The sequence below is a fragment of the Ptychodera flava genome, chromosome 8 (assembly GCF_041260155.1).
Source record: "Ptychodera flava strain L36383 chromosome 8, AS_Pfla_20210202, whole genome shotgun sequence".
NCBI classification, from domain to species: Eukaryota; Metazoa; Hemichordata; class Enteropneusta; family Ptychoderidae; genus Ptychodera; species Ptychodera flava.
Genome location: NC_091935.1, coordinates 12,195,009 through 12,221,994, shown reverse-complemented (window position 1 = coordinate 12,221,994; position 26,986 = coordinate 12,195,009). Strand labels below are relative to the sequence as shown.

General features: G+C 38.2%; 1 protein-coding gene across 2 annotated transcripts in view; it reads right to left on the bottom strand.

Annotated features, from left to right (window-relative positions):
* The window catches only part of LOC139138502 (ubiquitin carboxyl-terminal hydrolase 24-like), an 84,231-nt gene extending 57,559 nt beyond the window's left edge, over window positions 1-26,672 (bottom strand). For both annotated transcript variants that reach the window (XM_070706903.1, XM_070706904.1), the window contains exons 1-9: window positions 26,273-26,672; window positions 20,211-20,400; window positions 10,110-10,321; window positions 9,162-9,323; window positions 7,166-7,237; window positions 6,834-6,974; window positions 5,886-6,044; window positions 4,752-4,866; window positions 945-1,048 (exon numbers count right to left, since the gene is read on the bottom strand). In XM_070706903.1, coding sequence (XP_070563004.1) covers window positions 945-1,048; window positions 4,752-4,866; window positions 5,886-6,044; window positions 6,834-6,974; window positions 7,166-7,237; window positions 9,162-9,323; window positions 10,110-10,321; window positions 20,211-20,400; window positions 26,273-26,542 — 1,425 coding nt within the window. In that variant the 5' untranslated portion in view covers window positions 26,543-26,672. The remainder of the gene's footprint in view (window positions 1-944; window positions 1,049-4,751; window positions 4,867-5,885; window positions 6,045-6,833; window positions 6,975-7,165; window positions 7,238-9,161; window positions 9,324-10,109; window positions 10,322-20,210; window positions 20,401-26,272) is intronic.
* Between the last annotated feature and the right edge of the window lie 314 nt (window positions 26,673-26,986).

Genomic DNA, 26,986 nt, shown 5'->3' with positions numbered 1-26,986 from the left:
GGGAGTCTATGGAGATCTGCCTTATACATGGGAGTCTATGGACGTGTAAACTAAAATATGCAAATTTCACCACGATTTGCCCAAATTTGGGAAAGGTCACTTCTATGCACTTCCATACCAAGTTTCAAATCAATCGGACTTGTGGTTTCAGAGCAGGAGATTTTTTGACCAAAAATGGGAGAAAATTACAAAAAAATTCATGAAAAATAGCAAGTCCAAGATACTGACCCAAGATGTGCACAATCATTTCATGTCAGCCCAAAGTACTTACATGCTAATTTTTCATGTAATCTGCTCAGTGGTTATTGAGTTTTTTCAATTTTGACTGTTTTTACATTTTTTCACTTAATTTGCATATTTTTGGCAATGACAACTTCATTTGAACAAAATCTCATCTACAGCCCATCATCCATGTACACATCAAATATCAAGATGAAATGTCAGCGGTTTTGGAGTTTTTGATGTTGACGGACACATACAGACATACAGACATACAGACATACAGACATACAGACGTACAGACATACAGACATACAGACATACATACATACAGACATTTCCCTAGCCTATAAGAATAGCTTCCATTGCCATATATACATATGGCTATGGGAGCTAAAAGTGGTTCAGCCTGCTGTTGAATTTCAGTAAACAGCTGAAATTTAGCATACTTTATTATTCATGAATTTTAAATCTAAAGATAAAAAAAATATCCAAACTATTCCGAATAAATTTATAGGGTTGACAAAAGGCACTTAAACCTCCTAATTCTCTCCCTAAAATTTTCTCAATTATCAGATGCACTTGTGTATATGCATAAAACTTTGTTCTTTGTACTTTCATGGCAAGAAATATTGTATTACTGCGCTGAAATAGCATGACTTGCTTGCTTCATTGTTTGTGACTTGTTTATTTTATGGAAAGGCAAGGAAAGCTTTAAATCTTACCTGCATTTTCCAAATTTTCGTCAGTTCATCAAGTGACAGTCTCGACCCGAGGAACTCAACAATGCCTTTGATTTTATCACAGTACTGGGATTGGTCAATGTTTCCTGCAAGACACAACCAGAAAGGCAGGAGTCAATGTTAACACTTTAAGAGGCACTCCCACTTTGTAACATTTTTAAAACACATTTTTTTAATGCCAACGGTCGATATTTGAACTGGCGGATCGCGAGATATCGATAAAACATGTCATTCCCGAGCATATTTTCACATCCCGAAGTTTTACAATCGTTCTATTTTGATTCGAAATCCCCCGAAGGTTTGTTGTTGTGCTGATTGACGATATTCTAGGGAGTCTACAATAAGTTCGAACGACGTAATTAATTTATTTCCCACTGCAAAGACTTTATATACAGCATTATGCCTTTACCTCAGGTAAGTTTTTTAAAACTTCTCCTTAGTTTTTTGTCGTTTTCATTATTCTAAATCGGTTGTATTATATTTTTAACCAATACCACATAAACATCAGTTTTTACATGTCAAATATTAGCCGCCTCCGATGACTACATTTTGTCGTCTGCCACACAGTACGCCGCGCGCGTGGTATGCGCACGTGGCATGCGTCTATGCATATCACGCGGCGGCCGCTATGTATCAACCGCACGTAACTGTGCTAGTCACCTATGCCAATTCTGGTGGAATCAGCAAAAATTGTTTTTCGTTTATACGTCAAGTCAGTAAGACTCAGCTTTCTCCCACAGGCCATGACCGATCACCGACGCCAGTGGTACTGTGGCGTACAGCAGCGTCAGCGTAGACTCGTACTCCATAGCTTAGTTGACAATGGCCCCAGTGCCGAACATTCGATGTTCGGAAGCTGAATTTAGGTGGGCCACCGGAATTCAAACTTTTACTTTTTTGAAGACATGTTTTTATCGATATCTCGCGATCCGCGCGCAGTCGCCTCGTCAAATATCGACCGTTGGCATTAAAAAATGTGCTTTAAAAATGTTACCAAGTGTGAGTGCCACTTTAACCTTGGAACAAAGTGTGGACAGTAAAAGCTCTGAAGTCCATCCATTTTTGGTCAAAATTTCAGCAACAGACTATGATACAATGTATGAGTGTGAGCCATGTATTGTAGGGCTGGTATTACTTTTTAATATAGTTTGTTCTGAAGTGACTTTGACAAAACAACTGAGACACAGAAATGATCCATTTAGGGTACAAAAATTACTCATTTAGTTTTATTTCACTTAGGCAAATTGTGAATTTTCCCCTGGCTATTAATTTTACACTGATACACTTCAATATATGTTGAGAATTTTTTCATACTTTTCTACTTGTTTCCTCTTTTCTGAAAATTCATTTCCTTCTGTTTCTATGACTGCTTTGTTGGTGAATAAATTTCACTTTCAATTTACCTTTCATGCTAATTTTATGAGAAAGCTAGTTTCCTGTCTGAGTACTTTGTTTCTACTCTCTCTGTTTTCATTATCTCCACATTTGGGATTTCACCAGCACAGCAGACCAAAATAGAAAGCCATTTAATCGTCTATATGCAGACTGATATAATATTATCTCATGCGCTGAGCAAATACTGCATTGTTAATCCAATACTGAATGGACAAGTTGCCTATACAAGTGGGGAAGTCTATAAAAGATATTTCTATAATAGAATAAATTTACCCACAAAATGAAAGGGGAAATACAAACTAAGGATAATCATATCAGTGTAACATAATGCCTTATTCCATTAACCAGCTTTCCCATTGAGAGAGTTACAGCACACATTTTACAGGTCGAGTTTATATTAAGAACATAGGGCCAAAGTCCCTGAAGCTACTATAGACATGGATACAAAATTAAGTATTTCCTGACTGTATGAAATTATCTCACTAAGGTCATCCTAGGGACCTGTAAACCAAATATTAAAGCTGTCTAGCGGTTTTGAAAAAACAAGCGACTCAACAGTTGACAGAGCTCTGCTGTGTTATGTAGAGAATAACCTTTTGTGACACATGTATTGATGAAGAAGGTGGATATCTTTGATAGCTCATTTCAGGATGGCCTGACCAAAAATGGAAAAAATTCCGTAAAAATACAGATTTGCATATTTCATCAGACTATATTAGTCTATAATAGCAAATAAACGAGAGTTAATTACATTCTAATTAAAGTAAACAAGACTTGCTTAAATCAAGATTTACGTCATAAAAAACAGCATATCTGTCAGGTTATAAAGAATCTTGAGCTGGTTATTTTTAATATCAGTATTTTCATCCTATTAACCAAGCACATTTTAACTTTCTAATTAACATTGTAAGTAAGTTCTGTTGAATAAGTTGAGACTGTACGTACTCAGAGAAAGCACACTGAAGAGACAAATGTTTGTAACTTAAGAAGTTCAAGGTCATCAAAAGCATTATAAGGAATCATGTTACACTTTCATTGCACTGTTTACACAGATTGCATAATTGCTATAAATAGCACAAGGAATCTTACAGCCAAGCTTTACCATAAAACCCTATCACTTTGACCACTCTTTTAATTGACCACTCTATTTTTTTCCTCAAAAAGTAATCTTATTTTATCCTTACCAAGTCAACCATGAATGGAAATAAGAGCTTTCTCTATCTCTATTTATTTGACCTCTCTATCATGACAAACTATTATGAGCAATTTCTTTTAGATAACATAAATGGTGGTTCCGAATATATCAAGTTGGGATTCAGGAAAGTTGCCTTTACATGTTTTAATCCTCCAAGATGGTAAGCATTTCACTATGAACTGTCAAAAAAGTTGAACTTTCTGATAATCACACACTAAAATTATTTTGGCTTTGATGATTTCCTAATTAATTCAATTATTTAAAATCATATTAATTATTTTTTTCTGGGTGAATTGATAGGGTTTATACAGTACAAGAATTACATACATTGTAAGTCAAATTTTGACCAAAAATGACAAAAAAATTCCTTAAAAATACACATTTGCATATTGCATCACAATTTGAAATAAATCTAAGTTGGGTTATCCCTGGGACCTGTATACCAAATAACAAAGCTGTCTGACCAGCGGTTATGAAGAAGAAGATTTTTTACCAAAAACACCTTTTTTGGCATTAATTTGCCTATTTTCAACAATATCAAAAAATTAAAAAAAAAAGTTTCTAAAAATCATATTTTTCATCTACACAACAAATATCAAATCAGTAAGTACTGCGGTTCTCAAGATATTTGAGTGGACGGACGCCTCACAAACGGACATACATACATACATACATACATACATACATACATACATACATACATACAGACTGACGCCGGACGGATACCCATCCCAATAGCTTCTATAGACTATAGTCTATAGTAGCTAAAAACACAAATGTTCCATGGTTTTGTAGTCGACTTTTTCCACCACAAGTTGCATTAAATTTGATATCCAATTTATCCACAGCCAGTCAGAAGACAGATTACAAGCAGATGAGTATATACATGTACAAGCCAGCCTGCATACCCAGAGCAGGTAACTTTTGGGCATTATCATGTTGACAAACACTGCATGTAAGAAAATCCAACCACAGTATAACTCCTTCATATTTGAAACTAATGAAAACATACTGTACTGTGTTCACCTCCTACCATAGAAACTTGATTTGAAATATAAAAATTTGCTTTCAGAGATGGCAAGCAGAATCAAACACTAAGATAAAGAGTTACTGTAAAATCACTGAGCAGCAACTAGTACTGAGGTGTTTTTGGAAAAAGTTTTCTCATAGTAATTTGTTCTTTGAAGAGGGATACTTACCTTCTAGTGCTATGGACAAGATTTTATGATCTACCAACCAGTCTAAAATTTTCTCTGAAGGTATTGCGTTTTTCACGGCTCTTGTTGCTGACGAATCATCAATCAGCTTGGTCAACTGTTGGAGGAAATAATTCTTTATTGTAGAATGCGCCTCAGGGACGGATATCCAGACTCTCAAAATTTTACAATTCTTTTCTGATCTACCACTTGTGGGGGCTCATTTTAAAGCTCTTGAAGTAAGAAACATTTTCACTATCTTGCTTTTTCAAAAATCAAATAATGTATTTTTCCCCATAGAGTTAACACAAGGATGGCGGCCATTTTGAATTTCATCTGTAGTTTGCTCCTCCCTTCAGTTTAATCACAGGTATTTGTATTCTGATTATACACAAATGCTTGATAATCAGCATCTGGAAACGATACTACTGAGTCTTCACAATGCTCTCATTGCCAGCATCACACGACCAACGTCAACCTTCAATTTGACTATTACAAAGGTGTAAATACTATTTCATGAATATTTTTAAATCTGTCAATTTATACTTCAAGCAAAACTGTTTTTGATATGAATACAAGTAATCTTACAGATTACAGGAAATAATGTGCCTGGTTTTAATTTTCCGTATGCTTGAACATATCTTTTGAGAATCTGCACTGTTTGAAATATTGATTTTACTAAATGGTTTGGCTTGATACTACCTTGAAAATTGTACATAGCCTGTTCTAGACATTGTAATTCAGTACGTTTCAAGGAATGCCATAATACATATATGTCACTACATGCTTTTAATTTCTCCCTAAATTGTGTATTCAAGTAGCCATCAGCAATCAAATTTCGATTAGCGGATATTTATGACATGTGTAAGCACAATTACTGGTATGTGGATTTAAACCAATGAATACAATTTTTAAGTGTTTCCTCAGACAATTAACATTCATTTTATTATGATAAGCTGATCAAGCTGGTATGTTGCCCTAATTGGCTTAATTGCAATAAAATATGTATGAATGGAAAACGTATCAAACATACGGTTTCTTTAAACAGACACGCCTAATGACATTGTATTTTCTTTCTGAATGTGTTTTTATTACTTAATTTTATTCTTGGTTGACAAACCTATGTTTCTATCCTACCTCTTTCAGACTGTTCATTTTTGCATTGAAGTGCGGCGACTTCAACATTCTCAGAGCGATGTCGAGTCGCAGATCATCGATGGCCGTGACGTCCGGCGTCCAGAGATGCATGCATAGTAACTTCATCGAGGAGAGCAAGTCTGACACACTCCCAGATTTCTAGAAGTGAAAAGAAAAAATATTCTGATATACAGCCTAACACATACAAACACATAATACATACAGCCATATAATAGGATACAACACAAACAGAAATGGTGAAAAGTTATCCTCTAAGTTTTGTATCAGATGATGGCGTACTATCAAAACAATAAACAGGAGAATTAGGAAGACCATGAGAATGCAAATATATGCAATAAGACACATTCATCAAAATTTTGATGAAATAATTTTACTTTCTTTTGAAGTATTTTTACAGTATATCTAAAAAGAGGAGAGTAATAGCAGAATTCAATATCGATGCAAATTAGATAGTTTACATTCAAGTGACTTTGAACTTGAATTCTCAAAAGCTGTATTACAATTAATCCTATGTTCCTGCAACCTGATTCTGATAAAATTATTCAACTGTACTTCATTGGTTAATTGTATACTACAGTTCATCCAGAATGTCTACATTCAACTTTCAAAAATACGAACACATCCATCTAAAGCTTTATCCCTCTGTTTTCTACACACATTGGTACACTTACACCAATGAAATCGATGGGGTCGCACTGAGGGTATTGGGGGGTCAACCCAAGGGAACTACTGGGTTGCACTAAGGCTACTATGGCATCGCATTGAGGGTCCCTGTGGGGTTGTTCTGAGGTTACTTTGGGGTCACACTAAAGTTACTGTGGGGTTGCACTTAGGGTTCTGTGGGGCAGCACTGATGGTTTCATGGGGTTGCACTGAGGGCGCTGCGGAGGAAAGACATTACACTTAAAAGTTGGCTGACTGGCCTACCTTGTGTCTGAGATCATTCTCATCCAGTCCCTGTATGTAGGTGATGGCATTCTCCATCATGGCCTGCAGGATAGGCGACACTTTCTGCGCATTCAGATACTCTGCACAGACACCAAACGGGTACAGCAAGGAAGCCATCAGCTGCAATACAAGACAAGACAAGATATGAAACTGAATACTATCACTTATACTTACATCAAGCAAACTTTTCCAAAATTAATCTTACGTTCAATCACTCTGGCTGGATAGTATCTTTATTTGAAAGTAAAAAAATTTACGTCAAAGTCAATTCCACAGAATGTCTACTTATTAGTAACCCCAACACAACTTACAGGTGCATCAAGCTCCATGGTGGACTCCAGCATTCTTGCTCTGCATGACTCAAAACCACCCTTCTCTGCAAACTAATACACCAAACATAAGCAAAAAATACAAATATTAGCAAAAAAATAGTCAAAACTGAGAATCAATACAATAAGGTAGTGAAAAATTTACAGCAAAATGAAATCTTCATATTGCTGTTGTTCATGATTCGAAGAACACGAACATTCCAGTCTCAGCAAAATATATAAATTTATATAAAATATTCACTACCAGGTTAGTAACACAACGGACAGGGAGCTGCACGTGTGAAGTAACAGGCATATTCTGAAACAAGTCATCGTTGATGACACAGTCCCCACTTGTTAATGGGTACTTTGATTACATGTCCTAAGAGGATAGAGTCCTCTTCATTAATTGAGACATGCCCAAGTTTTGGCTAAGGACACGAAAAAATTGTAACAAAATGGCTGCCATGCAGCCATATTGGATCATATCAAGAAACAAATTGACATACATATGTATGACATAGGTTAATGTCCTTGTACCAACTTTGAATAAAATCGGTTAAGATATGCCTTAGAGTATTATGGCCCTCGACAGGAAAAAATCGTAATAAAATGGCCGCAAGGCAGCCATATTGGATCATATCACATAACAAATTGACATGCGTATCTATGACATTGGTCAATGTCCTTGTACCAACGTTTGATAAAATCGGTTGAAACATGTCTGAGTTATGGCTCTGTACATGAAAAAATCGTAATAAAATGGCCGCCTGGCGGCCATATTGGATTGTATCACAAAACAAATTGATGTGCATCTGTATGACATAGGTCAATGTCCTTGTACCAACTTTGAATAAAATCGGTTGAGATATGCCTGAGTTATGCCTCTGCATATGAAAAAATCGTAAATAAAATGGCCACACAGCAGCCATATTGGATTGTATCACAAAACAAATTGACATGCATATCTATGACATTGGTCAATGTCCTTGTACCAACTTTGAATAAAATCGGTTAAAACATGTCTGAGTTATGGCACTGTATATGAAAATATTGTAATAAAATGGCCGCCTGGCGGCCATATTGGATCATATCACAAAACAAATCGACATGCATATCTATGACATTGGTCAATGTCCTTGTACCAACGTTTGATAAAATCGGTTGAAACATGTCTGAGTTATGGCTCTGTACGTGAAAAAATCGTAATAAAATGGCCGCCTGGCGGCCATATTGGATTGTATCACAAAACAAATTGATGTGCATATCTATGACATAGGTTAATGTCCTTGTACCAACTTTGAATAAAATCGGTTGAAACATGTCTGAGTTATGGCTCTGTACATGAAAAAATTGTAATAAAATGGCCGCCTGGCGGCCATATTGGATCGTATCACAAAACAAAATGACGCGCATATCTATGACATTGGTCAATGTCCTTGTACCAACTTTGAATAAAATCGGTTGAAACATGTCTGAGTTATGGCTCTGTACATGAAAAAATTATAATAAAATGGCCGCCTGGCGGCCATATTGGATCGTATCACAAAACAAATCGACGTGCATCTGTATGACATATGAAGTAATCCTTGTACCAAGTTTGAATGAAATCGCTTCTTGCATCTCTGAGATATCTGCGTGAACGGACGGACGCACGCACACACGCACGCACGGACGCACACACGCACGGACATGACCAAACCTATAAGTCCCCCCGGACGGTGTCCGTGGGGACTAATTAAAACCACTATTTACGCTTCCTTTCTCCCATGACTCACTAATGTGAAAAGAAAAATGCTGCCTTATCACATGCTATTTAGTATAAACTGTGTTACAACGTATAAGTACAGTCAAGCCATCAGGCCACAACATGTTCAGTGTGCAGTTCGCTTATCTCTTTGTATTTCTATGCATGGGAGAACAAAATTAGATATAAAAGCTAATGGTTACAGATTGCTAGGACAGTTTGGAGTCAGGCAAGAACAGCTTTTCGACTCACCCGATTGATAAGATTTACCAGCCAACCATGGGGTTCCCTGTATGTGCTGAATGGAGGACTGACTGCATAGCTTTGGTTGGCGCCAAATATGTCCTCGTATCGTATCCGGTCCCATCGCTTGGCGCGGTTCTTAAAGTGGAATTCGGTTTCCGGGTCAAATGCCTGTCGGTAGGAGAGACACATTGTGTGATAACGATGCAGATATAAATGTAGACATCTACCAGAGGAACAGCATGCATTGTTATGCTTCAAATATTTTTTTGATCAATTTAACACAAAGATCAATCTTTCTGTGGGAAAAGTAGAGGTTTGTCTGAAGGTTTTTGCCCTATACAATGTAAATGAACCTCATGTACGCTTACAATTACACCAACCATCATCAACATCATGATGATAATCATCATCATCATCATCATCATCATCATCATCATCATCATAATCATCATCATTATCATCATCATCATCATCATCATTATTGTCTTCAATAAAATCATCATTTTTTTTTATCAAAATCATTGTCCTGCATGCCATCTTCATCCTCCTCATCATCATCACCATCATCCTCATAATCATCATCATCATCATTATCATCATCATCATCATCCTCATCATCATCATCATCATCATCATTATCATCATCATCATCATCATCACATCTTCATTCAAATCACACTTATCTCTATCACTAAACTCATTGAACTAATATTCATACTGATAATCTAAACTTTCTACTGCATATCTTGATACAGACCTCCTGTTTCTAGTGATGTTGTTTGCCCACTGCACAGGGAACTAAACAATGAGTGAATGGGTCTGCACAATTACTCTGCACACGCTACAACACAAGTAACTCTGTTACATTCCCTGTCCCACACACTGGTCCAAATCTCAACTATGGAAGCACAAAAGAAATATCAGGGTAGTGATTTTTTTTAAAGAATTTCTCACCAAGCCAAGAACGCCAAGTAGTCCAATTGGAGCTGGGTCGTATTTCAATCGGGCTGCAATGAAATCTATGAGCAGCTGCAGCATGTTGTAGATTCCCTCTTGAATATCTGTGCCCCAGCGGTGTACAGCACCAGATGTCAGGAGTTTCTTGAAAGCCTCCGGCATACACCTGTCAACGAACCTCATGCAGTTCTCGTCGGTATCCATCATACCTGAGACAGGAATTGAAAGTGGTCAGTGAAAAAATCATAGGTATAAATATGCGGTACACGGCATATGTGCATAATTGTATACCACTGGGTAATCGTACACTGCAGAACATAAGTGGTTTGCAGGTAGCATTTCCATACAAAAGCTACCAGTACTTTTTCCAGTCATACACTGTCTTTCCAGATACCCACACACATACAATGTATGGCGTACACTAGATATTCATATTTCCAAACCCATATCTGTCACATCATTTTCTAAAGATGTGTGACGTGGACCATTATAGCCTCAGCTACTTTAATACTGTCTCCTGACAACCCTTTGACCACCAGGCTTCAGTAGATCACTGTTGTTTTAACCCTTTTCCTGCCAAGTCCATATTTCACCACCAGGACAAGATGATTAAAATTAATGAAACACAACGTATTCCATATGATTTATTTTAACATAATACTGTACATTTGAAGGCTGTTGAAAACATAATACTGTAAACTTAATTTTTTTTGGACAAAAGATGCTATAACATACCAAGCCAAGCGGGTGAAAATACGTCATGTTTGGCTCAATACCGCTTTTTACTGACTTGGCTGATGGGGAAGTAATACAGTTATAACTGTCTGGCAGGAAAAGGGTTAAACATGGTCCCTGTGTGATAGAGGGACCGTTGTTTCAAATAAGGTGGATAACCTACTGTACAATAGATATAGGGAAATGGACAAGAAAGGACCAACCTGCTGAATGCAGTATGAATATGTAAGGAAGGCAACCAAGTTTGATATCCCACCAGATCCCACCAGATCCCACCAATGTTTACTGGCTTCATCAAACTTTTCTCGAAAGCTTTTCCTTATTCAATGCAGGTTTTGCATGTAATATTATTGTAAACAGTCTCTCATTGGCTTGTCATTGTAAACAATCACAATCCATGACAGTCAGGGGGTTCTAGATCGTACTAAGGTTACAGCACAGCTTTAGGACATCTTTGGAAAATACTCAGTATAAATTATAATACTACACTGTAATTTAACAAGCATAATAATGAGACATGTGCAATCTGAGAATGTTTTTAGATTCATACATGTACATATCATGATTTGGTAACAAACTTGTAGACCTGGTGTTTCTATAGAAGCTATAAACATTTCAAAGTGACATGAGTCAGAAGTAAATGTAGTGTTGTGATTTTGCCATGCTGAGTCACCTGTGGCTGTATTACGAGCCTACATGTACCTTAGTAGGCATCACCACTGCGTACACTGTGAAATACAGATCGGACTAAACCATTGAGGGCGCAATTGGCCAGCAGAGAGGCTGGGAGTATGACATCATCTACATGCTTGACAGCTTTTCAACATGAAGCATTGCAATCGTGGCAATCTAAAAATGCTGAAAACCAGTCACTCAGTAATTTAAAAATTTCAGCCGTGGAGGTGACTCTGTAACGCTCAATGTTAGTTTTAATATTTGTTCTCAATCAGTTTCACAGTACAGATTATATTCTTATGAGATTAAATTCGGCAACATATGCGTACTCTTGTGATTTCTGAGAAAAACAAGTCATTGACAATGACATAGTCCCCACTTGTAATAGGAGTATTAGTCTTGAGGGGGCAGGGAAATGAGGTCATTAAGAAGTATCACTAAAGTGTATATGTTCAGATCTATGGACACATAGGTCTATGTCATTGTTCCCAATTTGAAACAAGAGGCATGTCTAAGTTATGGTTCTAAATCGGGAAAAAAGATCAAACCTCTAGCTGTATTGGCCAGCCAAGAAATACATATGTGCATAATAAATGAGGTACAAGATGTGACATCTTAAGGTCTATTATCCTATCAAAATTGAAGCGTAAAGAACTTGTGATTACTGAGTTATGCATATATATGCATATTCAAGGTCAAAGGTCATCAAGGTCACGTGACATTTTGAAAAAAAACATTGTATTGCTAATTAATCCATATATGCCAAAATTCAGACCTCTAGCTCTATTGGCTTGCCCACAATTATATATGGGCATAATTAACGAGGTAAAGCATGTGTTGTCATAAGGTCTCCCATCCTACTAAATATAAAGGACATAGCACTTGTGGTTACTTATTTATTGACATAATCGTGTATTTTAGGTAAAAGGTTATCGAGGTCACATGACATTTTGTCAAAAAATTTCTATCCTATAGTCTATCCCTATATACTAAAAATCATACATTTACCTTTATTGGCTTGCTCAAAATTAGATATGCACATAATTAATGAGGTACAACATGTGGCGTCATAAGGTGTCCCATCATACCAAATATGAAGGGTGTAGCACTTGTGGTTCCTGAGTTATGGACAAATGTGTATATTTGGGGTCAAAGGTCACCGAGGTCACGTGACATTTTGTCAAAAAAATTGTATTGCTAAGTTATCCCTACATATCAAAAATCAGACCTCTAGCTCTATTGGCTCGCTCAAAATTAGATAGGCACATAATTAATGAGGAACAATATGTGGCGTCATAAGGTGTCCCATCATACCATATATGAAGGGTGTAGCACTTGTGGTTACTGAGTTATGGACAAATATGTATATTTGAGGTCAAGGTCACCAAGGTCACGTGACATTTTGTCAAAAAATTGTATTGCTAAGTTATCCCTATATACCAAAAATCAGACCTCTAGCTCTATTCGCTCACTCAAAATTAGATATGTGCATAATTAATGAGGTACAATATGTGGCGTCATAAGGTGTCCCATCATACCAAATATGAAGGGTGTAGCACTTGTGGTTCCTGAGTTATGGACAAATGTGTATATTTGGGGTCAAAGGTCACCGAGGTCACATGACATTTTGTCAAAAAAATTGTATTGCTAAGTTATCCCTATATACCAAAAATCAGACCTCTAGCTCTTTTGGCTCGCTCAAAATTACATATGCGCATAAATAATGAGGTACAATATGTGGCGTCATAAGGTGTCCCATCATACCAAATATGAAGAGTGTAGCACTTGTGGTTACTGAGTTATGCATAAATATGTATATTTGAGGTCAAAGGTCATTGACATCACTTGACATTTTGTCAAAAAAATTGTATTGCTAAGTTATCCCTATATACCAAAAATCAGACCTCTAGCTCTATTGGCTCACTCAAAATTAGATATGCACATAATTAATGAGGTACAATATGTGGCGTCATAAGGTGTCCCATCATACCAAATATGAAGGGTGTAGCATTAGTGATTACTAAGTTATGGACAAATATGTATATTTGAGGTTAAAGGTCACCAAGGTCACGTGACATTTTGTCAAAAAAATTGTATTGCTAAGTTATCCATATATACCAAAAATCAGACCTCTAGCTCTATTGGCTCGCTCAAAATTAGATATGCACATAATTAATGAGGTACAATATGTGGCGTCATAGGGTGTCCCATCATACCATATATGAAAGGTTTACCACTTGTGGTTACTGAGTTATGGACAAATATGTATATTCGAGGTCAAAGGTCACCAAGGTCACATGACATTTTGTCAAAGTGTCTGAGATATCTGCGTGAACGGATGGACTCACGGACTGACATGACCCAATCTATGAGCCCCCTGGACTTTATCTGTGGGGACTAAAAACTCTGTCACTGCATCCTTTTTGCAATATGAATACGATGAGAAACTAAATTTTTATTTATCTTGGAGCCTATGTGCCTTATACATGGGAGTGTATGGACTGCCTTATACATGGGAGTCTATGGACTGCCTTATACATGGGAGTCTATGGACTGCCTTATACATGGGCGTCTATGGTCTGCCTTATACATGGGAGTCTATGGACTGCCTTATACATGGGAGTCTATGGTCTGCCTTATACATGGGAGTCTATGGTCTGCCTTATACATGGGAGTCTATGGTCAGCCTTATACATGGGAGTCTATGGTCTGCCTTATACATGGGAGTCTATGGAGGTGAAAACTAAAAAGTCCTCTACCACGGCCAAATTTGAGCGCATTGTGAAACAAATCGACGTGCATCTGTATGAGGTATGGTACTATCCTTGTACCAAGTTTGAACGAAATAGCTCCAGGCGTCTCTGAGATATCTGCGTGAACGGACGGACGCACGGACGGACAGACAGACGCACGGACGCACGGACATGACCAAACCTATAAGTCCCCCCGGACGGTGTCCGTGGGGACTAAAAATGATAGAGAAAACAGTGTGAAAATCTCAGTAATACTTTATGGGTCGCCTGTGCTTATACATGGGAATCTATGGACTGCCTTATACATGGGGGTCTATGGAGGTGAAAACTAGTGTGAAAATCTCAGTAATACTTTATGGGTCGCCTGTGCTTATACATGGGAATCTATGGACTGCCTTATACATGGGGGTCTATGGAGGTGAAAACTAGTGTGAAAATCTCAGTAATACTTTATGGGTCGCCTGTGCTTATACATGGGAGTCTATGGACTGCCTTATACATGGGGGTCTATGGAGGTGAAAACTAAAAAGTCCTCTAACATGGCCAAATTTGATCGCATTGTGAAACAAATCGACGTGCATCTGTATGAGGTAGGGTACTATCCTTGAACCAAGTTTGAACAAAATCGCTCCAGGCGTCTATGAGATATCTGCGTGAACGGACGGACGCACAGACGCACGCACACACGGACGCACGGACATGACCAAACCTATAAGTCCCCCCGGACGGTGTCCGTGGGGACTAATAAAAAGATTGACACACTGCTGAAATCCTCTTACCACCGAGTGACGTACACAACAGTTGCGCCCTGAGATTATCTCCCTAGCCTTTAATTATCTGAGCTGAACTAGAGACAGTCACATCAGTGGAATATCTACCATTCACTACAGCTCTTGAGGGTGAAAACTATACCTACTGAATTTCCCGACATATATATAAGATTGTTCCATTATTTTACATTTAAAAAAGATAATTTTTTTTTTAAAACTACAACTTGTACACCGAGAGCCAGGATCACGCTAGATGTAACCCTGGGGATGTATATTTGTCATATATTTTCTAATAAACCATGCACTCATATGAAACTACATGTATGTACAGGAAACAGGAAGCTGGCAATAACCCTATACTGGCAAAGCTATCAATTATCATATACAATTGACAAGTTGAATGCGGGGCAATTTTACTTGATTTTTTTTGGAGTTGACCGAGTGAATTTTACACACAGAACAGAAAATACATTTATAGTTCTAGCTTATGGAGAGTCCAATGGATGCATGTACTACTGTAGACGTACCTAGAAGAACAAAACAGAAACTAGAATTGGAAAGGACAAATGAGTGGTTTTTTTTGCAAAACATCCTGCTTCGAACTCTACCTGTAAGCTAAAATAATGAGTATCATACAAGACACTGGAGTAAAAGGAATTATTGCCAAACAAGACGTGATGAGGATTGTATTACGTTGTTACGATACAATCTAAGAACTGCCTGAAATTGTGTCATCAATTGCTTTCTCTGTTGTTATTTAGTAAGACAGGTCGAATGCTGGTTTTTGTTCTGTTGACCAAACTTCAGGTAGTATGAGCCTCGAAAGTGAAGACTTTTGCTCACACTTCCCTCAAGTAGAGTTGACTTTTCAGATCTCAGATCTCAGACTTCAGATCCTATAACTTCAGATGCAGATTCGAATTTACAAGCCTTTTACAATACCCGTATTGACAGTATGATTGCAATATTTAAAATAATAATTGAATAGGATATGTACAAGGCAGTTATGAAAACCAAAAAAGTCTACATAAACGTTTTTGCTCAACAAGTTTCAACGAACACGGGTCTACAATTACAGATTAGCTAACTTGCTTCTTCCAACCCCTGAATTCTGATTTAGCCCGGGGTCTCTGGCCTCCAACATGGATCAGTTATATTCCCTCGCCATAAATATTACGAATGATGGTAAAATACGGACTGTCGATAGCCAGCATTTACATGATCGTCGCGGTCTTGATCGTTCTATCGCGTGCGGGTGTGTTTATCTCTATGAGGGAACGTTCACGTGATATAACAAGTATAATCATTGCGCACCCTGTCTTCGACAGATGACGTTCTGATTCTGAGATCGAAGTTTTTAAGTTCAAGATTCAAGATACAAATAAAATAATTTCTAAAGCCTTTTCAAATCTAAATTATATTTTATTTATCAGTATATTACATCAAACTTTGAAAATTGTGAAATTTTAATCATGAATCTGCGTCTGAAGTTATAGGAACTGAGGTCTGATATCTGAGGATCTGAATCTGAGGATCTGAGGATCTGAATCTGAGGATCTGAATAGTCAACTCTACCCTTCCCTCAATGACATTTTCAAACCATTCTCTCAGCAAACAGAGAATCAAAATCAGGGTCACCATCCAAAGTTTAGTACCGTACTCGTCGAGTATAAGCCCCTGCTCGTGTATAAGCCCCCCTACTGATTTAAGAGGATTTTAGAAAATGCATTACATCCGTGTATAAGCCCCTACCCTAGTGTAACTCAAATACAGAAAGGTTAGGAGAGTATATTTGGTCATTTAACTTGGTAAAATTAATTTTAGATAATAAAGAAACCATTAAAAGATATTAAAACAATGGGAAACGAGTTCCCTGACAATATCGTAAGGAAAATGACACGTTTTTCCAGTACTATCTTGATTCTTTTGACCTACTCACCCCCGTCGCCTAAATAGAATAGCCTCACTCACGTCCGCCATTGTTTATTTTCATTCACGGCCACGATGTTTTCATGCTTGGAACATGCAGTTTCTTTTGTTTAAAGCAATTATCCATTCATTTGTGAAGACTGTTCCTGGTGACTATTACAATTTTCACTGCTATGTTGTTGTTTTCACAAGATGTAGACAGTTTGATATTGGAATATTGAGTTGCCTTTCCGTGTTGGGCAATGCATGCCTGTTCACATTACTGTTGATCAGTAGCTGTGGGTCCATAGCTGTGGTGTTTTCAGACGGATTCCTGCCTTTTACGGGCCGGTTTGACTTTTCCGATTTTTAACCCGCCACCACAGCTATGGGATATTCCATAGACTAGCGTCCAAATCCGCCGCAAGCACCCTTTGCGCAAGTTTGCTCGACGATATTTCGAAAAATTTTCCATCCAAATTACAAATTGCCAACACTCATCGACAGCTTGGTTATTAGGGACTCACCAGACCAGAAATCCGCTCAAAATTCACTGAAATATCGCCTTTTTTCTAAGTTTGCGCGACATGACTACACGTAGACCGCCATTTTGCTAGCGTAAAACTGTTGGTCGAGGATCCCTGCAGTATGTCACTACAGTGACGTAGGGCCGTGAACACAAACTGAGAGATTCATCGTGTGATATCGATGACCATCGTTCGTCTTATGGACATTCCCAGCCTCACAAAACTGAAACCAAACTTTTACTTGGGGGAAAAAGTTCAGTCCTAGGATCTATAATTATTCGTGGCGCGCCGCGCGGATGCTGGCCGTAAGTTAGTTTGTGTTCAGAAGTTGAGAGGTCACGGCCCTACGTCACTGTAGTGACGTACTGCAGGGATCCTCGACCAACAGTTTTACGCTAGCAAAATGGCGGTCTACGTGTAGTCATGTCGCGCAAACTTAGAAAAAAGGCGATATTTCAGTGAATTTTGAGCGGATTTCTGGTCTGGTGAGTCCCTAATAACCAAGCTGTCGATGAGTGTTGGCAATTTGTAATTTGGATGAAAAATTTTTCGAAATATCGTCGAGCAAACTTGCGCAAAGGGTGCTTGCGGCGGATTTGGACGCTAGTCTATGGAATATCCCATAGCTGTGGTGGCGGGGTTAAAATCGTAAAAGTCAAAACCAGCCCGTAAAAGGCATGAATCCCGTCTGAAAACACCACAGCTATGGACCCACAGCTAGTTGATCAGCAGCATACATGACATCTTTGTTTCAAGTTTGGGGTTTTTTTCGACGCTGAAATTTCACCAAAATGTCACTTCTGTATTCAGAGATTGTACAATCAATTTCTTTGGATGTGTAAGTCGATTTTGAAAGCGATAGAAAGATCGAGTGGTGTTGAAAAAAATCGTGCATAAAATTAGCATAAATTAAGCGTCCATGCCAGATAACATGGGGTTGCTCGAGTATAAGCCCCTCCCCTAGTTTTACCGCTGTTTAGTGTTGCCGAACCGGGGGCTTATACTCGGACGAGTACGGTATAAGAGAAACAAATCACCTAATTTTGAATATTTGAAATTCAAAATGGCCGCCATGATTGTATTAACTCTATGGGAGAAAAAGTAATTTTAGATTGTTGAAAAACTAAGATGGTGAAAATCACACATTCACCATTATCTTGTCATACTTCCGAACTTTTTAGGGAGGGGCTTTGAGGCCAAACACCATCACTTTCATTTCCAATGTGCATTTATCCATGGTCCCTACAGATCTGACCAGTCTAAACCTGACTTCTACAGACATGCAAAACTGAGAAAAATAGTGCTAGGAGACTGCGACTATGTCCATTTAACTTAAACACATAAATTATTTTAATGAACATATTCAGGTGATATAATGACATCTTTGTGGCTGAATGTACAAGTTATTAGATTGTCTCCCATCAAAACTTTACGATCATCCAGTATTATATGGAAGTTATACAATGACATGGTTTTTGGCAAGTACCTTAGAGCAAGCCGACTCTTTCAGTTGTAAATTCTTGCCCTCACGAGAATCAACATGTCTGTGGCAAGTTGTGCAACATTTTAATCTGTCGATGTTCTTGTAACTATCATTAATCATAAATCTGTTGACCCATGAACAAATGTCACACAAGACACTACGAACGCAATTTTTTCACAAAAGCGTGTCACTTGAATCCCTGTGATGTCTCTGAACTCTGTTTTGTCATTCTACCTGAGCGAATTAATATTCATTATTCATGAGAAAGCATATTGGAACTCTTTTCTTCAAGAATGAGTCATCACGAGTGACAAGCTCTTTACGAAAACAGACAAGTCACAGCACTCTGGACTTTTCAATAGAATCGTCATCGTGGAGCAGAAAGAAGCACTAGCTCATGAAAATGAAGTTACAATGTTTTCTGTTGAATCGTGACAACTAGAAACGAAATGATGTGAGTATTGTTGGATCAGTCAAAGTCAAATATCACGCAACAAATTACGCAAAAATGGCAACATTTGTTACAAGTTTGAAGCCACCGGCAACCTTCACGCATGAGACGCATATTTCACGACTTGCAATTTATTACTTTGCATTATCACAATTAAGTCTGGCTCAGCTGCAAATTTACTTTGGTCAATTCTGAACCGGAATTAATTGGAATTTATTGGCTCTGCCTTTGAAAGCAGAAAGAATTACCTCCTCTGGCTTTGAGAGCTCGGAATGAGTTCCACAGGCACCAGTGTTAAACAGAATACGTTGGTAGTCTCAGAAATTTAATTCTACTACTCTCACTCCAAAAGTGATCATTTAAAAAACAAAATTATCTTCAAACTATCGTAACTGATCAAATATATAAATGACAGCTTTCTCTAACAAAGATCTACTTTTCAGATATAGTAGGACAAATAAGCAAATACAGCATACACACTACTCAAATGCTTTTGGACACACAAAATTTTAAATCACGTAAATAATGTATATTGGCACAGGATTGGTTCACATCCATTCACCAAAATCATTTGCTGACGTGATGCACCAAGAAACTTCACTGGACAGAGAGCACACAAGACTAATTTCTTATCAGTCCTGACACATTGTAACAATGATTTTATAAAAACCAGTTAGATGGATATATCTTCAAACTGAAGTTAAATTGTTTCCTACTCAAATACTGGTGTGTGTAGATATAATTTCATGACACACATGAGATAGTTGTATCAGATGTTTGACACACAATACTTTACCTTCTTCCGCTAGTCTTGTGGCTCCGAGCAGACACTTTCCCAGTGATTCCTCCTTTTTGTACGGAATGGACCACTGTTCAGTGAACACCCTGCCTTCCAACTCATACAGGTTTGTGGTCGGGAATTCGTTGGGAACTGCAACATTGGTGTCCTCGTCTGCTTTACCCTGCCCGTTCTGTGCATGGTCCTCCTGTTACGACAAGAAAGACACCAGTCAGGTTGAATGCTATTTGTGTAGTACTGTCCTTGCCTCTCACATTAGAATTATGACATAAGTGGGAATGAATGGTGTGTCAGTCTTGGTGCATCATCCCCTGGAATAACTTTGTACAAGATCTGCTAATGTGTTTCTACAGCCAAATAATAGTGTTTAGACATCAGAGAAACCAAACAAGAAGAAACCTGACTGTCATGTGTCATGGCTTACTGGGGGGGGGGGGGGGGGGGGGGGGGATGTGTGTTTCTTAGTGGGATCGCGATGTCCTTTTGCAAAGTTTTGAAAGAAACCGGTCCATACTTCTTTGCTATCAGTGAAAAAACTTTTAAGTTCTATAATCCTTCCGCCTGGAAACATCTGTGGAGATGTCAAAGAGTAAATATTATATGCATACATAATGGCTTGCCTGTGAAACATAAAGATTAAAACAGTTCTGGTGTAATAGTCGTGCCAGCGGCTTACTGACTACGCATGCGCTTATTCATAATATACTATGCGAGTAACCGGAAGTGTACCCTTCTTTCTCATTGGGCGCCGCCATGTTTTTTTTTTGAGTACTCGTAAATAAACAAATACGAAACAAATTATTATGATAAACATGCCTTTTATAAAATATACCTCTTTTATTAGCCAGTAAATGTTATTATACACCTTGTCGCTGATACAAAGTATCGTTGATACAGATAAACGGAGAAAACTGTCGTGCATATGAACGGGGGCATACGCAAAGAATGCTGGGATTGAATTATAGAAGAGCGCCCCCTGTGTCAATAATTAGATTCAAAAATTGCAAGTTTTTAGACGGAACGCTATAGTTTTCAGCTTGCAAGTGGAAGGTGGGCAGTGCGGTTACCATTGCAATGATAATTATTGCATAATACGTCCCTTGTTTTAACGCCATAGGCTGTTATCATTGTAAAAATTGCCAATTTTTGTCCAAAATTTTACACGCTACAGAAAATCTATACCTGCCCTGCTGCAGGGTTTGACGTCGTGTAAGTACGTGAACTGCTTTCATCAGAGGGAAACTGGGCATAGTTGTCATATAAACGTTTATGAAGTAACAATTACAGTTTATCATGAATCAATACAAATAACATTGCCAATTTTAACCCCTGGCGCGACACCAAGGGCTGAGCCCTATATAATATTAGATGGCCAAGGCTGACAAATATTGGGCACATACTAAACTGTAATTACCATTTTTGCATTATTTTTATTGGGGTTACAATTTTTTTTTATTCACCATCAAAGGCATCCCTTAAGCAAGCACTGATCTCTACTAATCTACTACAGAGAGGATGTGACAAAGAGTTTTGCATGTGTGCCAAATTATGCTAAATAAGCATTTTGGACAGATAGCGAGATGTACGGTATGTAAAATTATTGGTTATACCATAATTTGTAAAAAATAAAAAGATTAGCTCATCGCTTCCATTCTGTTGCTGGAAAAAATGTGAGGAACAATATTTAGTCTCACATAAGTGATGTGTACACTTTTCATTCCGACTATAAAACGTTTCAAAAATACTCATAGATTTGAAACTTGACAGAGAATGGTGATTCAATGACCTGTTATTCATATTTCTTGGTATTTTGTGCATACTACACACAGTTCCATGTACACTACACAATTGTATCAGATTGCATAATTACTGATCTTACATGTACCACACAACATCCGTTCAATCTGAGTCAAACTGCCCGAAATCATCAATGTATTCATTATCTGTCACTCATATTTCATTCACTGTGTTTGTGGCTAGAGTCAATCAAATCCGCTGACTGATCCAATGCTAATTCTACATGCAAGTCCACTGACATGCGTATTGTACATGTACTGTAATACGAAAAAAATTTTGATTCCAAACAAGTTTCCCCGGGTCACCAATAAAACTTCTTCACTACGTGGCATGATTCGTGGAAAATGTCGCCTTTTAGGATCTATATCAATTACATCCTCATATATGCAGAAAAATAATGCTGATGTCAGATTTTTCACTTCTAAGTACATGTACCAATCACTTTCACATTTGACATTTCTACAAATTTTGGGAACGTTACTGATGAACACTAAGCTAACAGAAAGATATTTGCAAATATGAGCATAACATGATTCATAAATGTATGCATTAACTTGTAGTCAAGAAACGTGTAAAACTGCGATCAAAAGGGAGAATTTCACTTTCACGTGAGTCCTTTGAATCTTTCCATGATATTTGTCGGTTTTTATTCAATTTAGCATTTCATGTGACACTGAAGCTTTCTGCTGATTTCGGTTTTTGGAAAATCAACAACAAAATTTTCCCCTCATGAAGTTAGCATAGCATAGTTGCCATTTTTGATTATTTGACAAACTTTCAAAGTAGTTCCTCATTTTATCACTATGATATAATTCAGAAAAAGTATAGTGAAAAATTTCAGACCGTCTAAACTGTTACCCCTTTGAGTGCTGACATTTTTCCCACCAAAATTTTAGTGCAACATTTTACCAATTTTAATGAATTTTTCTGAATTTTTTTGATAATTTTGGACCAAATGGACATCACTTTTCATTGGCTACAGTTTCTTACCAAAATTTTGACAAAAAAGTGATAAAATTTGACTGAGGTATACTTTATAAAGGCAGCAAAAATTGACTTTCATGCTCAAAAGATTAACTGGATTGAGAACTAACCCCTGCCCCAACCAACGCCCCCTGCCAGACCCCAAAACAGATAAACATTAATATAGAAAGGAGGCCCAATATCCTGATGTAGAATTTTCTAATCTTGGATGTCACACGATGTACATGTGACACGACTGCAGCGACAGATTTTCTGAACAGTACGTAATATTATTGACGATTCCCTGTACACCACAGTGACTAATTGTATGATTTTCTAAGTGATATCATACCTAACAAGTGCCTTCCTAGATGATAAAGTAAACTATAGTTGTCAAGCACTGTTTTCATAGATTATAGTACATGTATAGAATTTGTGTATATACCATCATTGCCGACCAGAATTATACAATTTCATGCTCACTTGCAATATCATCATTATGAATGGCAAAGTCGAAGATACAAATTTTCTCAAATCATGAAATTCCCCGAAGGTTTTAGATTAATGAGTGAATGAAATGAATAACTAGGCAAGTATGATACAGGATAGCTTCTTTTTGTTTTCAGAAGTTGCTTCAGGCTTGTCTCTGTCACTCTCCATGCTGACTTGACGTAACCCCGAGACACCCACAGAAGCCACATGACAAGGTTTTTGGGCAAGTACGCCAGTAACAGAGGCATGGACACATAAAACATGCATCACTTTAATAAATAAAGGAAATGAAAACGCCCGACTTGGAATTCCTCATTTTTGTGTTTGCGCTTGTTTGAGAACGAAAAACTGTAATGAGCAAAGTGAAAAAAGTGCTCAAAACCAACCTGAAATTTTAACATGTACATGTGAATAAAATAATACACAAATGGCGAGTCTTATTTATTATGAAATATTTTTTGGTGTGGAAAAATACATTGCTTAGTGTGAACACACACAGTCTTCTTTGTCAGAACTGAAACTACGCAAATTCACGGTTGATGAGCAAAGTGTACTTTGATCAGTGGAGAGAGCTACCTGATCATGCCAGCAACATTTTGTCTGAAGGCTGGTATAATAGTTTAATGGACTGACCCTGTAGAGCAGATGGGCCTAGTCGCGAGAGGTTGGTAAGCCAGACAACCAAGCTCTACCAAAGGGGGCATCTGATTGATCTGTCAAGTTTTCATAATATACAGTGACGAATGAAGAGTGACCAATGTGGGACTCGAACCCACACCCCCTGAATACATTTCGGATGCTCTACCAACTGAGCTAATGGATCAGTCGGCTCAATGTGGGCGGTCCTGTCTCTTAGATGGGGCAACTCTTCATTCTGCTGTGTACGGATGGTGAGTCAGACGGCTAAACTCATCACCTAACCTTTCAGCCTAAGGATCCACCACTGAATTCAACAGGGTCTCGCGCACAAGTCACCAACTTAGGAATCGGTTTTTGGTAATGAGGATCAATCACATGAATGATGCAAAGCCAGAGAAGCGTGAATTTGAAATGACTCACCATATGAAATTTATGAAATACAGTGACAAATGAAAAACATGATAGTTATGCCTTACGCAGACTTGAGAATTGACTAAGTAATGTCTTGCATACTCCTTGAGGAAATGTCTAATGGGCGATGGAAAATTTATCATGCATGAACCATGATGAAAAGCAATTCGATGGAAGAGTCACATTATCTCATAACATGAAAACACAAAACTTGGCACTGATTACTTCTTTCTGAAAAGCGATGCACATTCAATGTTTATCAAATGAGGAAATACGGCTTGTTTAGTTGTTGTTTGTATGCCTGTCATATTCTGGTCCTAGGGGCAATGACACAGGTATGATAGAAAATGTTTGTACAAATGTGAGGGCGCTGTCTCCATTGCCTCATGTGAGCATGACTGAGGTAAATGATGATAAATTAGGTTTGAGCATGACACGACACCAATGTCAACATGGTATTTGAAACTGGCATTTTCAGTCTGGCCCACTCTACCAGGATGTACACCAACAAAAGCAAACATGGTGCAACACGCTTGACACTGATTTGCAGGTTCACATCTTGTGACAGTGAGTCAATCTGGGCTGGTCACCTGGGAAAGTCACAAATGCCACAAATGAAAAACAAAAATGACCTTTGACCTGGCCTATATCAGCAAAACAAATTTCATCACTTCATAGTACACATAACTTACATAGTAAACAGATATCAAATATTAAATCTACAGTAAGATGATCACCATAGTGGATTTGTTGCTCTACATTAGGAGGCAGACATTGGTGATGTTTCTTCCTCATTGCTGTCATACATTGTAGCCAGCAGTACAGATGAGCAATGTATGCAAATTCCCCTAAGCAGAGACAATGCACAGGATACTTGTGTGCACTGAGAAGAGCAAAGCTGTAGTTTGTAGAAGTTGGCTTGTCATGCAGTAATATGCCTTACGTTTCTGACAAGTTAAACATCTTTTACACAAACGCAGGTATATTATGGATTAGCCCTGGGGCCCTGCGTACCGTGCTGTGTGTTCCAGGCATTAGAGTATACGGCCTCCCACCACACTATAACGCCGGGAACACACAGCACTGTACGCAGGGCCAATTTTGGATACAATATTACAAACAATCGTACTGTTAAAATGAAGGCAACAGTATCGACTCACTAAGAAGAGAAACGTTCCCGAGAGATGAACACTACCGCCTATTGCGACTTGACCAAGAGACGTGGAGGGCGTAGTATAGAACCGACTGGTCCTGAGATTTGAGTGATCACTGATGGTGATGGGCTTGCTCGCCTTCCTAAAGTGATACGTTGACTACAACAGCACATTAGTCAACAGAGCAGGGTTTCGATGAAGAAAACGGAAAGTCCTTCATGGCAGGATGGATATCACAGAACAGTTTGAATGCCATAGAACTTTCCTGGTAGTTTAAAATGAAACCTTTCACTTCGCTGGCGTGACACTTGTAGCCTACGTTTTATTTTGGGCATGACAATGACACATGTGTCAATAACACATGTGAGTGGCGTCAATAAAGTTGCGAATTTTGCAAGCACTTTCACGCACAGAATAAAATTCTATATAACGTAACTGATTTTGAAATGCTGCCAATAATTGTTGATCGCACGTTAAAACCTTTAAGGTCGTTTCATTACACTGTATTGCTAAATGGGACTACCACACCCACGCTACAACGCGTCACGCACGTCGAGATCCTATCTCGCGAAAACAAGCCACGATTTGGGGTTCGATACTTACCTCTGAGACGGGCTCGACAGCTTCGTCGTAACTAGGAGGGGGTGGATCACCTCCTCCACTACTCCTGTTTGTGTTCGAAGAGCTCCCTTGTAGGTCTTTCATTTCTACATCGTCCAATGTGTCATAACTCGAACCTGGTTGTTCATTCGTTAGAATGGCAACTGCTTCGTTCACATCATTCCTACCCAGGCGCAGAGCTTTACGTATTTCGCTAACATCGGAAAATCCCATGCCAAGAAGGGTCTGGACATGTTCTTCGTTAGGTTCCATGGTCCCCCTTCCGCGAATGTGGTAGGGGTCACCGAAATTGTCAATGAAAACTACAAAACTTCCTTGCAACTTGATAAATATTCAACACTTCCCTCTCCCTGTGAGCGCCATCTTGGAAGAGGGACGAATTGTGGGTACCCTTGTTTCGCCTGTAGATGGCGCCAGGTAACACCCACTGATTGTTTTAGCATTGTAGCGCTGTGCAAGCTTGACGGGACATGTAGACTTGTTTAACACAACAATTTTCGACTGTTCGAGGACGCAAAAGTGAAGGGCATGGAAAGTAAAATTATTCAAAGTGTTTCTGGGAAACAAACGGATTCTCCGCTAATGCTAGAAGCTGTCGAGTGAAGCAATGTAAAATTAAAACGCGAGAAAAATTACACTGAAGTTAAGTATTGTGAACATTGACTGTCATCAGTTCGCACCAATTATAAGAAAGTC